Raw genomic sequence first — 12,340 nt, forward strand, 5'->3', positions numbered from 1 at the left:
ACTCCAAAAAAGATGTTTAAAAAAAAAAAAAGAAAGAAAAGCACTGAAAGCAGAGAACTCTACACGTCTTGGGCTGCTTCATCTGGATTTGCCCCTCACGCCCCACTTCCCTAACAAGGAGTAAGCCAGGGCGTCACCTAGTTACACTTGAGAATTTGCCCCTAGCATCCTCCCAATTTCACATGGGGAAACCAAGGCTTAGTCTATCCAAAGTCTTAAAGCCAATAGGTGGTCTTTCTGACTCCCAGTTCAGTTTTATTTCCCCTGGATCATGCTATGTCATTTCCATTTTCGTACTAACCTTTTCCTTTCTTATAGCCCGTTTGAAGAAATTCTACCACCAAATCTAAAGCTAGATTAATTTATAGCCAGAGGAGAAGACCTCAGCAGCCAATGTTTGACATCTACCCATACCACCTGCCCCTGGCTCACCCCAGTAGCCAACACAAAGCCAGATCCACTGGTCAAACATGTCCTATTTTGGCTACTAGGCTGTTGCCAGCGCAGCTCATTATGCTCAACTCACCACCCTGTGGCCCTCACACAGAACCTGCACCAAGAAAACTCTGCTGCCAGCACATGATGAATCACCATCTCTGACACACTGTGTTAGATGGAAGCAAGGCACTTCATACTTCTCAAACCACATATGTCAGCACAGAGTGTCAAACACCATGGTTTTTTTTTTTGGCCACGCCACTGTGGGATCTTAGTTCCCCAACTAGGGATTGAACCCAGGCCCTCAGCAGTGAGAGTGTGCAGAGTCCTAACCACTGGACCGCCAGGGAATTCCCAAAAAACCATGGATTTTGAGAATAGACAGTTAATTTTCAGACCTGGTTTTTCCACTTACTGTGTGACCTTGGTAATATATCCATTTACACAACTTGGATGTCACCTATCGTATGTTAAGGGCTGGGTATTCTTTTTTTTTTTAAATTACAGTTGATTTACAATGTTGTGGTAATTTCTGCTATAGAGCAAAGTGATTCAGTTATACACATATAGAGATACTTTTTTTTTTTTTTTTTCCCGCAGTACGTGGACCTCTCACTGTTGTGGCCTCTCCCGCTGCAGAGCACAGGCTCCGGACGCGCAGGCTCAGCGGCCATGGCTCACGGGCCCAGCCGCTCCGCAGCGTGTGGGATCCTCCCGGACCGGGGCACGAACCCGTGTCCCCTGCATCAGCAGGCGGACTCTCAACCACGGCGCCACCAGGGAAGCCCCCATTCTTTTTTTTTTTTTTTGCGGTACGCGGGCCTCTCACCGTTGTGGCCTCTCCCATTGCGGAGCACAGGCTCCCGACGCGCAGGCTCAGCGGCCATGGCTCACGGGCCCAGCCGCTCCGCGGCACGTGGGATCTTCCCGGACCCGGGCACGAACCCGTGTCTCCTGCATCGGCAGGCGGATTCTCAACCACTGCGCCACCAGGGAAGCCCCCCATTCTTTTTTTAAAATATGCTTTTCCATTATGGTTTATCATAGGATATTGAGTATAGTTCCCTAGGCTATATAATAGGACCTTTTAAAAAAATTTTATTTTATATTGGAGCATAGTTGATTAACAATGTTGTGTTAGTTTCAGGTGTACAGCAAAGTGATTCAGTTATACGTGTATCTATTCTTTTTCAAATTCTTTTCCCATTTAGGTTATTACAGAATACTGAGCAGAGTTCCCTGTGCTATACAGTAAAAGGACCTTGTTGTTTATCCATTGTATATATAATAGCTTACATGTGCTAACCCCAAACTCCCACTAAGAGCTGGGTATTCTAAGTTCAGATAGTACCTCTCCAACTAGGGACTCCTAGAGTCAAAAAGACAAACTCAGTCGGGTGTGGTAAGTGTGAGGCCAGCTGGGAAAGGCACCCACTCCATGCGGGGCGGGAGTCTACGTGATGTTCATTTAGGGGAGCCCTAAACCGAAGCCCCGAAGGACAATGAACTTAGGTGAAAGGGCCATGAGGTGGGCATTCATAGAGAAGGAGCAGCCAGCTGTACAAAGGCAAGGAGGTGAGAGAGATGATCCAAGTAGGAAGTAAAAGTAGTTCAGGACAACTGCCACATTCTGTCCCTTGAACAGGCCAAGCTCATTCTCCTATCTGTGCCTTCACATGCACTATTCTGCTGCTCAGGATACCCTCCCACAGATCTTTGCATGACTCAATCCTTCTTGATACCCGGGTCTCTGCCCAAGTGTCTCAGAGACTTTCACTGACAACTGAAGCTCAGGTATCTGGCTCCCCCTGACACGGAGTTAAGAACTGATCTTCTCTAACTGCTCTTGCTGTGGCTCCAAGGCTCCTGGTATACTGCGCTGGCACAGGAAGATACTTAAGAAATACTGTTGTCTGAGCTGTACTGTAATGGTTGAGTGTACAGACTCTGGTTAAGTGTATAGCAGCCAGACTGCCCAAGTTCAAGTGCAGGGCTCTGATATTCTTTGGCTATATCATCTTGGGTAAATCGCTGAACTTGTAAACCTCAGCTTCTTCATCTGTAAAATGGGGATAACAGTATTCATATCTCATAAGGCTGTGAAGGTTAACTGAGTTGATACAGATAATACACTCGGAACAGCACCTGTCACATCCTAAGCATTCAATAATGGTTATTATTGTTGAAATGGCTTCCTAGGACCTGGTTTCACTTAGATGGCTTAGAGAAAGTGAAGTTTCTGATTGTAACATTTAGTGCCATTGTTAACTTGAAGGAAAAAGGAACAGTCTGTTCCATGGGCAGCTGGCTGACACATCACTCCGTTCTCATCAGCCTCCTTCCCCGCACTGGTTAGACATGGCCCTGCTCCTCGGAAATGAACACAGGTGCAGATGTGCTCGCCTCAACCAGCTCCCAACACCAAGATCAAGAAAACACTTTCAAGGGCTTCCCTGGTGGCGCAGTGGTTGAGAGTCCACCTGCTGATGCAGGGGACATGGGTTCGTGCCCTGGTCCGGGAAGATCCCACATGCCGCAGAGCGGCTGGGCCCGTGAGCCATGGCCACTGGACCTGCGCCCCACAACAGGAGAGACCACAACAGTGAGAGGCCCGCGTATCGCAAAAAAAAAACACCAAAAAACAAACAAACACTTTTAAGACTGAATGGTCTTCCAAACTTGCCTACCTCCATTGACAGGAGAGGCCTGTTTAGAGGGTAATGAATTTGCAGTGGAAGGTGACTGCCTTTAGGAATGTGGGTCTTAAAAGAAAAAAAAAATTCAAAAGGCAATTATGAAGGCCATTTTAAGTTTCCAAGAGAATTTTAACAGAATTCCATCAAGAGCACTGTGAAAGGAAATAAGTGAATGGCAGATGTTTAAACAGAGTAAACATTAAACCCCCAAATTAAACTCAAGCACCAGTATACCCAGAAATTCTGACCTATTTTCCAATTTTAGCTTAAATAATCCATTTGCTCATTTTCTTTTGTCTCACAGAGCTGGGACTGAAATTGTGGTATTAGGGAAGAGAAAACAACTGGTAGAGCCTATCAATTCTTATCTCCCAACACTGAACCAGTGTTTTGGATCAAGGTGCCCACGAACTCTAGGAACAAAGTACCTCAGTATTAGGAACTCAGTTTGAAACCAAATGGAAATGGTAAAAAAAGAACGTGGTACTTTATGACAGCACTAGGAGAGAGAATCAGTAAAGTCGAAAGGCATTAGTGAGGAAGAGTGCCACAGGGAGGGGGACTAAATTCTCAGACAACACCCTTTCTGTAGCCTTAGAGGGAGGTCACACCAGCAGCAGACATCACCAGGGAACAGCTGGGAGCAGGCTGGAACGCAGAATCAGAATCTGCATTTCAACAAGGCCCCCAGGGGATGTGCACACACAACAAAGCCTGAAGAGCTTTGCTCTCCCAGGCTATGGGCCCCAAACTGGGCTGCCTCTCAGAATCATTGTGAACTTAAGAAAAAAAGCAGAGGCAGGGATTCTATTCCAGTCCAAGTGAGTCAATCTGAACCTTTCTAGATGTTGAGCCTTTCAGTTTCAGAAGGTAGTTTTGATGAGCACCCTGGTGGAGAGTCATGGCTCGAGGACCAAGTAAAAATCTAGTCTCAAAACACAATCAAAAGCTATTGATGCTAATATGATACGTATACATCTAATAGTGGGTGGCCAGCAGTTTACTGGTATTATGCAAAGTGAAATATGTCAGACAGAGAAAGACAAATACTGTATGATATCACTTATATGTGGAATCTAACAAATACAACAAACTACTGAATATAACAAAATATAGAGAACAGATACAGAGAACTAGTGGTTACCAGTGGGGAGATGGGATGGGAGAGGAACAATATAGGAGTAGGGGATTAAGAGCATTAGGTATAAAAGGTATAAAAGAAGCTACAAGGTTATGTTGTACAACACCGGGAATACAGCCAATATGGTAAAATAACTAAATGGAGTATGACCTTTAAAAATTAAGAATCACTATATTGTACCCCTGTAACTTATAGAATATTGTACATCAACTATACTTCAATTAAAAAAAAAAAGAAAGAAAAAAGAATCACTGTTTGCAAGGCTTATAAATACACTTGCAAAAAATCTTAAGCCAATCAGCCTTCATCCTCAAAGGAGGAGAAATTGAATCAGCCTCCTCTTGGGAGGAAAAGCGTTTTTTCCTCAGGCAAATGCTACATCACCTTGTCAGCAACCTACCTTACTTGTCTGATTTGGTTTGATCCCAGGCCCTCGAACCAACAGTGGAACTTTGATATCAAACTCATACAGCTGTCTTTTGTCTATTGGCAAAGAAAACTGTCCTGAAAAAAAAAAAAATGCATAGGGTAAAGATGGAGCCAAGATAGAAATGTCACTCATGCATGGATTCATTCAATAAACAGTAAAAATCAAAAACAGCCTTGTTCTACTAATTATGGTGTTTTAATGGAAAGCTTAAATTTGCCTGGGTCTCTTATTACTACAGGAAACAATGAGCTCATCTTTAAAAAAAAAATGTCTAGAGGGACACCCTGGTCTAAAATAGGCAAATTCAGCAAAAAGAATGACTAGAAAGTATTGAAGCAAAAATATGGTATTTATGTATGATACTTGACCTGATCACAATTGAATGAAGTTACTCTAAAAGCTGCTAAATAAAGGGATAAAACCATTTATCCAGCCTTTCCTGAATAAACTATATTTCAAGATAACCAAACAGTTGATCAGGGGAATTTCCTGAGTAATTCCAGCCAGTAAATTCAGAAGGAAGGACAGAGTTATGAAGTCAAACTTTGCAATTTCTGAGGGAATAGATTTAAGCAACAATCATCAATGGAAGTTTCAGCCACAAAAGGTTCATAGGATGGGCTCAGGTTGATACCACATGAGCCATCAAATAGTAACAGCATCCCTAAAGTGAGGCAACCAGACACCCCAGCGGCATGATGTGAATGAAGCAATAAGACGTACATAACAGCATCAACTAGAAAGCATTCTTGTTGAAAACGTGAACTTCTATTAAGACTCTAGATCTAACTACCAATCTATAGACAATGTTGAGTATAGATAAACAAGTTAAGGCATCACATGAGCAATTAGCTACATCTGGAATGTGAGATATTCTAAAGGACAGAAGACCAGTTTTCCCAATAAATTGGTGGCAAAGGACAGCCTTAAGACACATAAAAACTAAAGGTAGCATGTGGACTTTGTGTAGGTTCTGATGCACAATCAAGTGTTGACATATGGAATCACAACATCTGGAGTTTCTTCAAAAACTTAGCTAAAAAAGAAACATGAAGAAGATATGAGGAATTCAAAAGACTGGTCTCGTGCAGCTGAAAATCAAAGCTGGACAATCGGAGTTATTTACTAGTCTCTACTGTGAGTGCTTAAAAATATTCATAACACCACATGAAATGCCTATCAATCTGCTCCTGTGCAAACAAACCTCAGATTAATTCCCTTCAAGTTTAGGAAATTTAAAAGAGTGGAGAAAGAAAAAATACTGATTTTTAACTGGAGAAGATCCAAGTAGAAAGGATGAAAGTCAAGGACACGGGGGTGACTCATACTGCAGTTGTGAAAAGACAAGAAACACAAAACAAAACTCACACACACCGAAACACCTCATTTCACAGGAAAGTTTTTCCCCAGGACAATCCTCTTGTGGTCTTCCTGTGTCAAATGTCATACCCCTATTACCTGAGATCCACTGTCCTTATAATCTAGCTCAATTTCTCACCTACTTCATAAAGCCTGCCTCTAACCCATCAAGCTCACTCTCGCTCAGACTCCTAGAACACCATGTAATTCAGCCTGTGAAATAGTGAATAATGAAATCTGGTCTCTTACCAGGGGAAATGAGTTGGTCCTCTAACCAGAGGGACCCTGAGGGCAAGACCCTCCCCCCGGCCTGTCCACTGCTGCAAAAGGGTAGGAGTTCCCTGCCAGTGCTACTGATTGAGCGAGAAAGGAAAGGCACCTCGCAAAGGTCATGGTGCCCCTTACCTGTGTGATAGCCATTGTCTGAGGTGTAAAAGATGTAGGTGTCATTGAGCTCCCTGCTGAACTCCAATCGCTTGACCAGCTTCTCCACAAGGTCATCAACTGACAGCAGAGTCTGCCACCTGGATGTGAACAGAGGGCAGCAATGTGACTTCAGAGACAATGGCTGAGGTACTGCCATCTTGCCAAAAAAGCAAAGTCCGAAAAACACCCCAAAACCAAATCAAAACAAAACTCCCAACCTCCTTCCCCAAAAAAACCTCTCAGAGCCACTCTCCCCAAAAGCTCAAATCCCCTATTTCCTTTCCTTCCATTCATTGCAAAACACAGATTAGAAAATTCCAGAACACAATTAGTTGAGTCCAAATTTAACTGATTCTATAGAAATAAATGAGGCTTTTTATAGCCAGTTAGCTTTATTATTTATCGTGGCTGGTGATGAGAATAAAAGACTACTGGAAGGGAAAGTTGTCAACTCAGCACTGACTGATAGAGATGAATTCAGATAGACCTGGCTACAACAATGTTTAATGGTCGAATTAGGGGTCAGGGGTCAGCAAACGATAGCCATGGGCCAAAGCTTGACCACTGCCTGTGTTTCTGTTTTTAACTGTGGTACAAAACACATAACATAAAATTTACTGTTTTAACAATTTTTAAGTGTACAGGTCAGTAGCATTTAGTATATTCACATAGTGGAACAGATCTCCAGAACCTTTTCACCTTGCAAACTCTAAGCCCATGAAACAACAACTTGCTGTCTGTTTTATGTATAAAGTTTTATTGTAGCACAGCCATGCTCATTCATTCCTGTCTTGTCCAGAGCTGCTTTGCGCTCCAACAGTGGAGCTGAGCAACAGTGACACAGACTACACGGCCGACAAGCCTGTAATATTTACTATCTGGCCCTTCACAGACAGTTTGCCAACCCCTGGTCTAAAACTAAATGCACCTTAAGAGAAAGTAAGAATTTCCTGAAAACTAAAAACTGCAAAGGCAAATATTCTGCTCTAGCCTAAGCCTCTGGGTCTCAGGCAAATATTGGGGCTAATCTCTCACAAAACGACCTTTTCTTTAGATATAGAAAATTGTTAAAAAAACCAAATGGCTCCAATTTGCAATGTTTTAACAAGTCATAAAAACGGACTGTTTAATTAGACCTGAGGTCCAAAGGCCACCTTGTAGCTAAATGTAAAGACCTCCCATCAGAGTCTCTCCCAACATCTTGCTACCCTCTGATTTTTTTCTAGGAGATAACCATGTGGTGCAGTTCCCTGTTCATGGGCTGCTTCTGAGGGTCCTCAAAGACCACCTAGACTGGAAAGGAGCAGCTCTTACCTTTTCCTAAATGCATTATCTAAAAACTGTATTGAAGAATTAGTCATTGGGGTCTTGGCTTGCCTAATTAACCAGTGCTTGTTCTAAAATTTAAAAGAAAAACAAAAGTTAATACCAAGTCACCACAGTCAAACAACTAGAATAGATAATGAAAAGGATCATTTACTCGAGCAAAAAAGGAACTAACTGGAGCCTGTTTAAGCAACTTCAGATTTTTCCCTCCACCCCCGCCCCCCACCTCCCTCCCCTGTGTTCGTAAAAAAAAAAACTTTCTGCAAATTATCACTCATTCTTTAGCTTCTTCTCATCACCTCCTTAATGGCAGAAGGCCTGGGCTCCTTTGTTAGCAGCTTTTTTAAAAAAAAAAATTATTTTATTTATTTATTTTTGGCTGCATTGGGTCTTCAGTGCGGTGCGCAGCCTTCTCATTGTGGTGGCTTCTCTTGTTGCAGAGCACAGGCTCTAGGCGCGTGGGCTTCAGTAATTGTGGCGCACGGGCTTAGTTGCTCCATGGCATATGGGATCCTCCCGGACCAGGGCTCGAAACCGTGTCCCCTGTGCTGCCAGGCGGATTCCCAACCACAGCACCACCAGGGAAGCCCTGTTAGCAGCTTTAGTAAGAGATTTCGTGAAAAATACTGGAAACTACTAACCAGAAGATTAAATTTATAACTTGGGTCTACCACCCAAACTATAAAAGGATAAATATCCACTTTACCTTCCTCTAAGTTTTGCCTAATAAGTCATCATTCCATGGCCCTCTATTTTTCCTAAGGTAGCGATCATCCTTGGACCTTGGGAAAAATCTCATCATAGCAATTTCCTAAAACTTCAAGTCCAAATCTAGAGGATTCTTCTCATATAAATAAAAAAGTCACAGTTAAAAACAAAACAAAACATTGCCAAACACCATTGATTCTCTCCTCCCCATTCATAAAACCCTAAGCTGCCATCTCACAAACTGTGATCCTCAAAGCCTTCTTTAGTTAGCATGCTTGACAAATGCTACAGGGCATCTCTTCCTGTTGCAAATTCATGTCAGAACATGAATAACTCTGAGAAATCCTGTAGCAGAGTGACTTATTTAACCTGAAGTTTCTAACCTTACTTAGTCATGGGAACTTCTATGAACTTCTTTTGGAACACAGAGAGAATGGCACCCAGGTTTCAAACTCAGTTCACTCATCTTTAATGTCATCCATGGCAAGCACATGCCTACAATGTGCCAGGTAACATGCTAGACGCTTCTGTGTATTTTAATCCATACAAGAGTTGCAGGAGAGGTCAGGATCCCCGACTTCAGAGAGAAAAATGCAAGTTAAGCATCTTGCTCATGGTCAGGTCACTTAGCCAGAAAGCAGTAATATGGACTCTAACTCCAAGACTCATTCTTTCTAACACCTCTCAAGCAACTAAGATTTCTGGGTAACAGGAATGAGGCAGTAGAAGCTTTCTGCCTTTGAACTAGCAAACTGCCCATCTCCTGTGCCACGGGAAGGGTAAGTGGCATATGAAGTGAACAGTATTTAGGTCATGGCCTGCTCTGGCTCATTTCTCCATTCAACTTCCCTTCCCAATCACGTTGCACTGTGTCACCCCTCTTCTTCCTATGCCTCGGGCCTGGTAAGGGCCACCCAAAGGAGACTGCTGTAGGCCCAGCTCAGCCCCAAGGGACATGTCTCAGCCACTGCCGGGCAGGAGGAGTGCCAGCACAGAGGTTATCAAAAGAGCCTGGGGCTTCCCTGGTGGCGCAGTGGTTGAGAATCCACCTGCCGATGCAGGGGACATGGGTTCGTGCCCCAGTCCGGGAAGATCCCACGTGCCGCGGAGCGGCTGGGCCCGTGAGCCATGGCCACTGGGCCTGCGCGTCTAGAGCCTGTGCTCTGCAACGGAAGAGGCCACAACAGTGAGAGGCCCGCATACCGCAAAAACAAAAACAAAAAAAGCCTGTAGTCAGGAAAGATGGCATTTCTTTACCATTCTCCGCCGACTCTCCAGCTGCTCACTGCGTATGTGGTAGGAACCTTATCTGACTTCTGAAGCGAGTGTATACTACCTAATATATTAGCGACAGGTGCAATTACCTTTAAAAGATTTAGAAGGAAGACCAACTATATGATCCAAAGGCTCCCTGACAAGTATATTACACAATTAATCACATCGAGCATGGCTTAATGCAAGGGTTAGGGGAAGCTACCGTTCCATGGATGTTGAAGTTCTTGTTTCTTGGTGCAAAGACGTTCTGGAAGGTGTTCTGGTACTGAGGGGCAGCTGTCCAAGGCGAATGAGGTGCCGGAGTGGAGATCATCATGAAGAATGGCTCAGAGTTGGACTTGTAGTCCAGGAAGTCCAAGGAGACATTGGCCTGACAAATACAAAGATCGGTCATTGCTTACCCTACCTCACAGTTGAGGACTTGATAGATACCTGTTCTCTGGTGAACAGGGGTACAGGGCCCTATTAGCTTTCCACCAATCTTAGCATACAATCTATGTCACAGTCACTTGCAAGCATGTTGCTGGAAAAGATCGTTTGGCTTTCAGGCAAACACAATAAAAAATTGAAAAGCACACCACTGAAGAAAGCAATTAGGATTTTGATGATTTTACATGACCTAAAAATTGTTATGCCTCCCATAAGGAAAAAAAATAGTAATTTGGCCATTTTATTATTAACTTATATTAATGTAGTTTAGAATATATACATTTATGCAGATTAGAGTATAAACATTTGATGCTTTAAAGAACATAAAAAAAGAGCCAGCCTGATTCACAGCAGTGGGAAAAGTTAATTAAGTTACTGTAATTTTACAAAAATATGTAGAGTAGATATCCTAAGTTGTGCCAGTTGAAGTAGCTAAACTAAGTGAATAATACTAAGTCCAAATACACCACACCAGGGTTTTAATTTATATGGACTTAAATTTTTCATTTGCTTCTCTGGAGATACTTTATGAAAATGAAAGCTTCCCACATACATGCTGTGTTTTAAATTTTCTAGTTGATTTACATCTTCATTTTTTCCCAGCACTAAACTCAAAAGATACTATCAATTTCTTATCACCATCCCATCCCCTTACTTTACTCCAGCCCTGTCAAGAAACCCTGTGGTTTCTCCAACCTGCCAGGCACACTCCTGGTTCAACACCCTTACGCTTTTTGTTCCCTTTGCCTGTGGCACTCTTTCCCCTGATCTGTATAGCTCACTCTCATCTCCTTTAGGATTTTGCTTAAATGTTATCTAAGTAACTCCCATCCCCTGCCTTATTTCTCTAACTAATCGCCATCTAACAAGACAACACACATATGGGTAAATAAAATCCTCCACTAAAAGGTTACCGTCCACAGAATCAGGGACTTTTGTTTCATTTACTGCTGAACACCTGCTATAATGGGTGCTGAAGTACTTGGTGAATGAATGCCCTACAGAGGGGGCTGTCATTAGATACATCTTAGACAGGAAAGGACAGTCCCAAATTCCCATTCCAATTTCAGTATTTTTTATATATAATATACAATGCCTGAAGAATTCCCCTATCCCTATCCTGCCACCCTCATGATGAAGCTGCCATCTTGTAGCTTGTGAGTAAAACTGGGGTCAAGAGTAGGAACCCCTACAAAGTAAAACCTCTTCAAAGTAATCTCTATAGTCTTAGAGATTAGCCTTTGAAAAAGGGATTTGCTGCTGGAATTTCAAGAACATTAGATCTGAGCCTGGCTTAATTACAAAGAAAAACACTCTCAGGAGTTTTTAAGCAGTTGGAAATATTATTTGGCCGTTAGACCAAGTTATTATTCATGTTACCCAACATTAACAAATACAAGTAAAGATTTTCTAGGCAGAGACTTTAATTAAACATGAGCTAAACTGCAAGGACAGAGCTTCAGTAACTCACCAAAACATCTGTCAGATAGTCCACACTGTAGTTTTCACCATGCTTCCGTGCCTTCCCATTGATAGAGAGGGTATAATTATAGTATTTAGAATTCTTTTCCTATAAAAGAGAGTAAAGTAAGATTTTTTTATGAGGTCAGCACACAAAATGAAAGTTGGAAACCATGCTGGGCTAAACTATACTCTGCTTAAATAGTGATAAGACAAAAAAAAAAAAAAAAAAAAAAAAAGTAAGGCTTCCCTGGTGGCGTAGTCGTTGAGAATCTGCCTGACGATGCAGGGGACACGGGTTCGTGCCCTGGTCCGGGAAGATCCCACATGCCACCGAGCGGCTGGGCCCGTGAGCCATGGCCACTGAGCCTGTGCGTCCGGAGCCTGTGCTCCACAATGGGGGAGGCCACAACAGTGAGAGGCCTGCGTACCGAAAAAAAAAACAAAACAAACAAACAAAAAAAAACCTAATAAAAAAAAAGGTAATTGCTCAAGTCAATATTGAATTGGACTTTCTGACTAGGTTTTATTAACTACTAGCATAGTTTCAATAATATGTTCTAGTTTAAAAAGCCAGAAATGGATCCAGTAGAACAGCAAAATATGTTGCTAAACCTTGTGGAATGCAAGAAAAGTATCCCACAACAGAGT

The 12,340-nt window shown here is 42.6% G+C and overlaps 1 protein-coding gene across 1 annotated transcript in view; it reads right to left on the reverse strand.

Moving 5' to 3' along the window:
• The window catches only part of GNS (glucosamine (N-acetyl)-6-sulfatase), a 59,262-nt gene that overhangs the window by 25,250 nt on the left and 21,672 nt on the right, over nucleotides 1-12,340 (reverse strand). Inside the window, exons 5-9 of the mRNA XM_059080347.2 lie at nucleotides 11,700-11,798; nucleotides 10,002-10,169; nucleotides 7,805-7,887; nucleotides 6,470-6,588; nucleotides 4,676-4,779 (exon numbers count right to left, since the gene is read on the reverse strand). Of these exons, the coding sequence (XP_058936330.1) occupies nucleotides 4,676-4,779; nucleotides 6,470-6,588; nucleotides 7,805-7,887; nucleotides 10,002-10,169; nucleotides 11,700-11,798 (573 nt within the window). The remainder of the gene's footprint in view (nucleotides 1-4,675; nucleotides 4,780-6,469; nucleotides 6,589-7,804; nucleotides 7,888-10,001; nucleotides 10,170-11,699; nucleotides 11,799-12,340) is intronic.

This window comes from Kogia breviceps, chromosome 12 (genome assembly GCF_026419965.1).
Source record: "Kogia breviceps isolate mKogBre1 chromosome 12, mKogBre1 haplotype 1, whole genome shotgun sequence".
In the NCBI taxonomy this organism is placed as follows: domain Eukaryota; kingdom Metazoa; phylum Chordata; class Mammalia; order Artiodactyla; family Physeteridae; genus Kogia; species Kogia breviceps.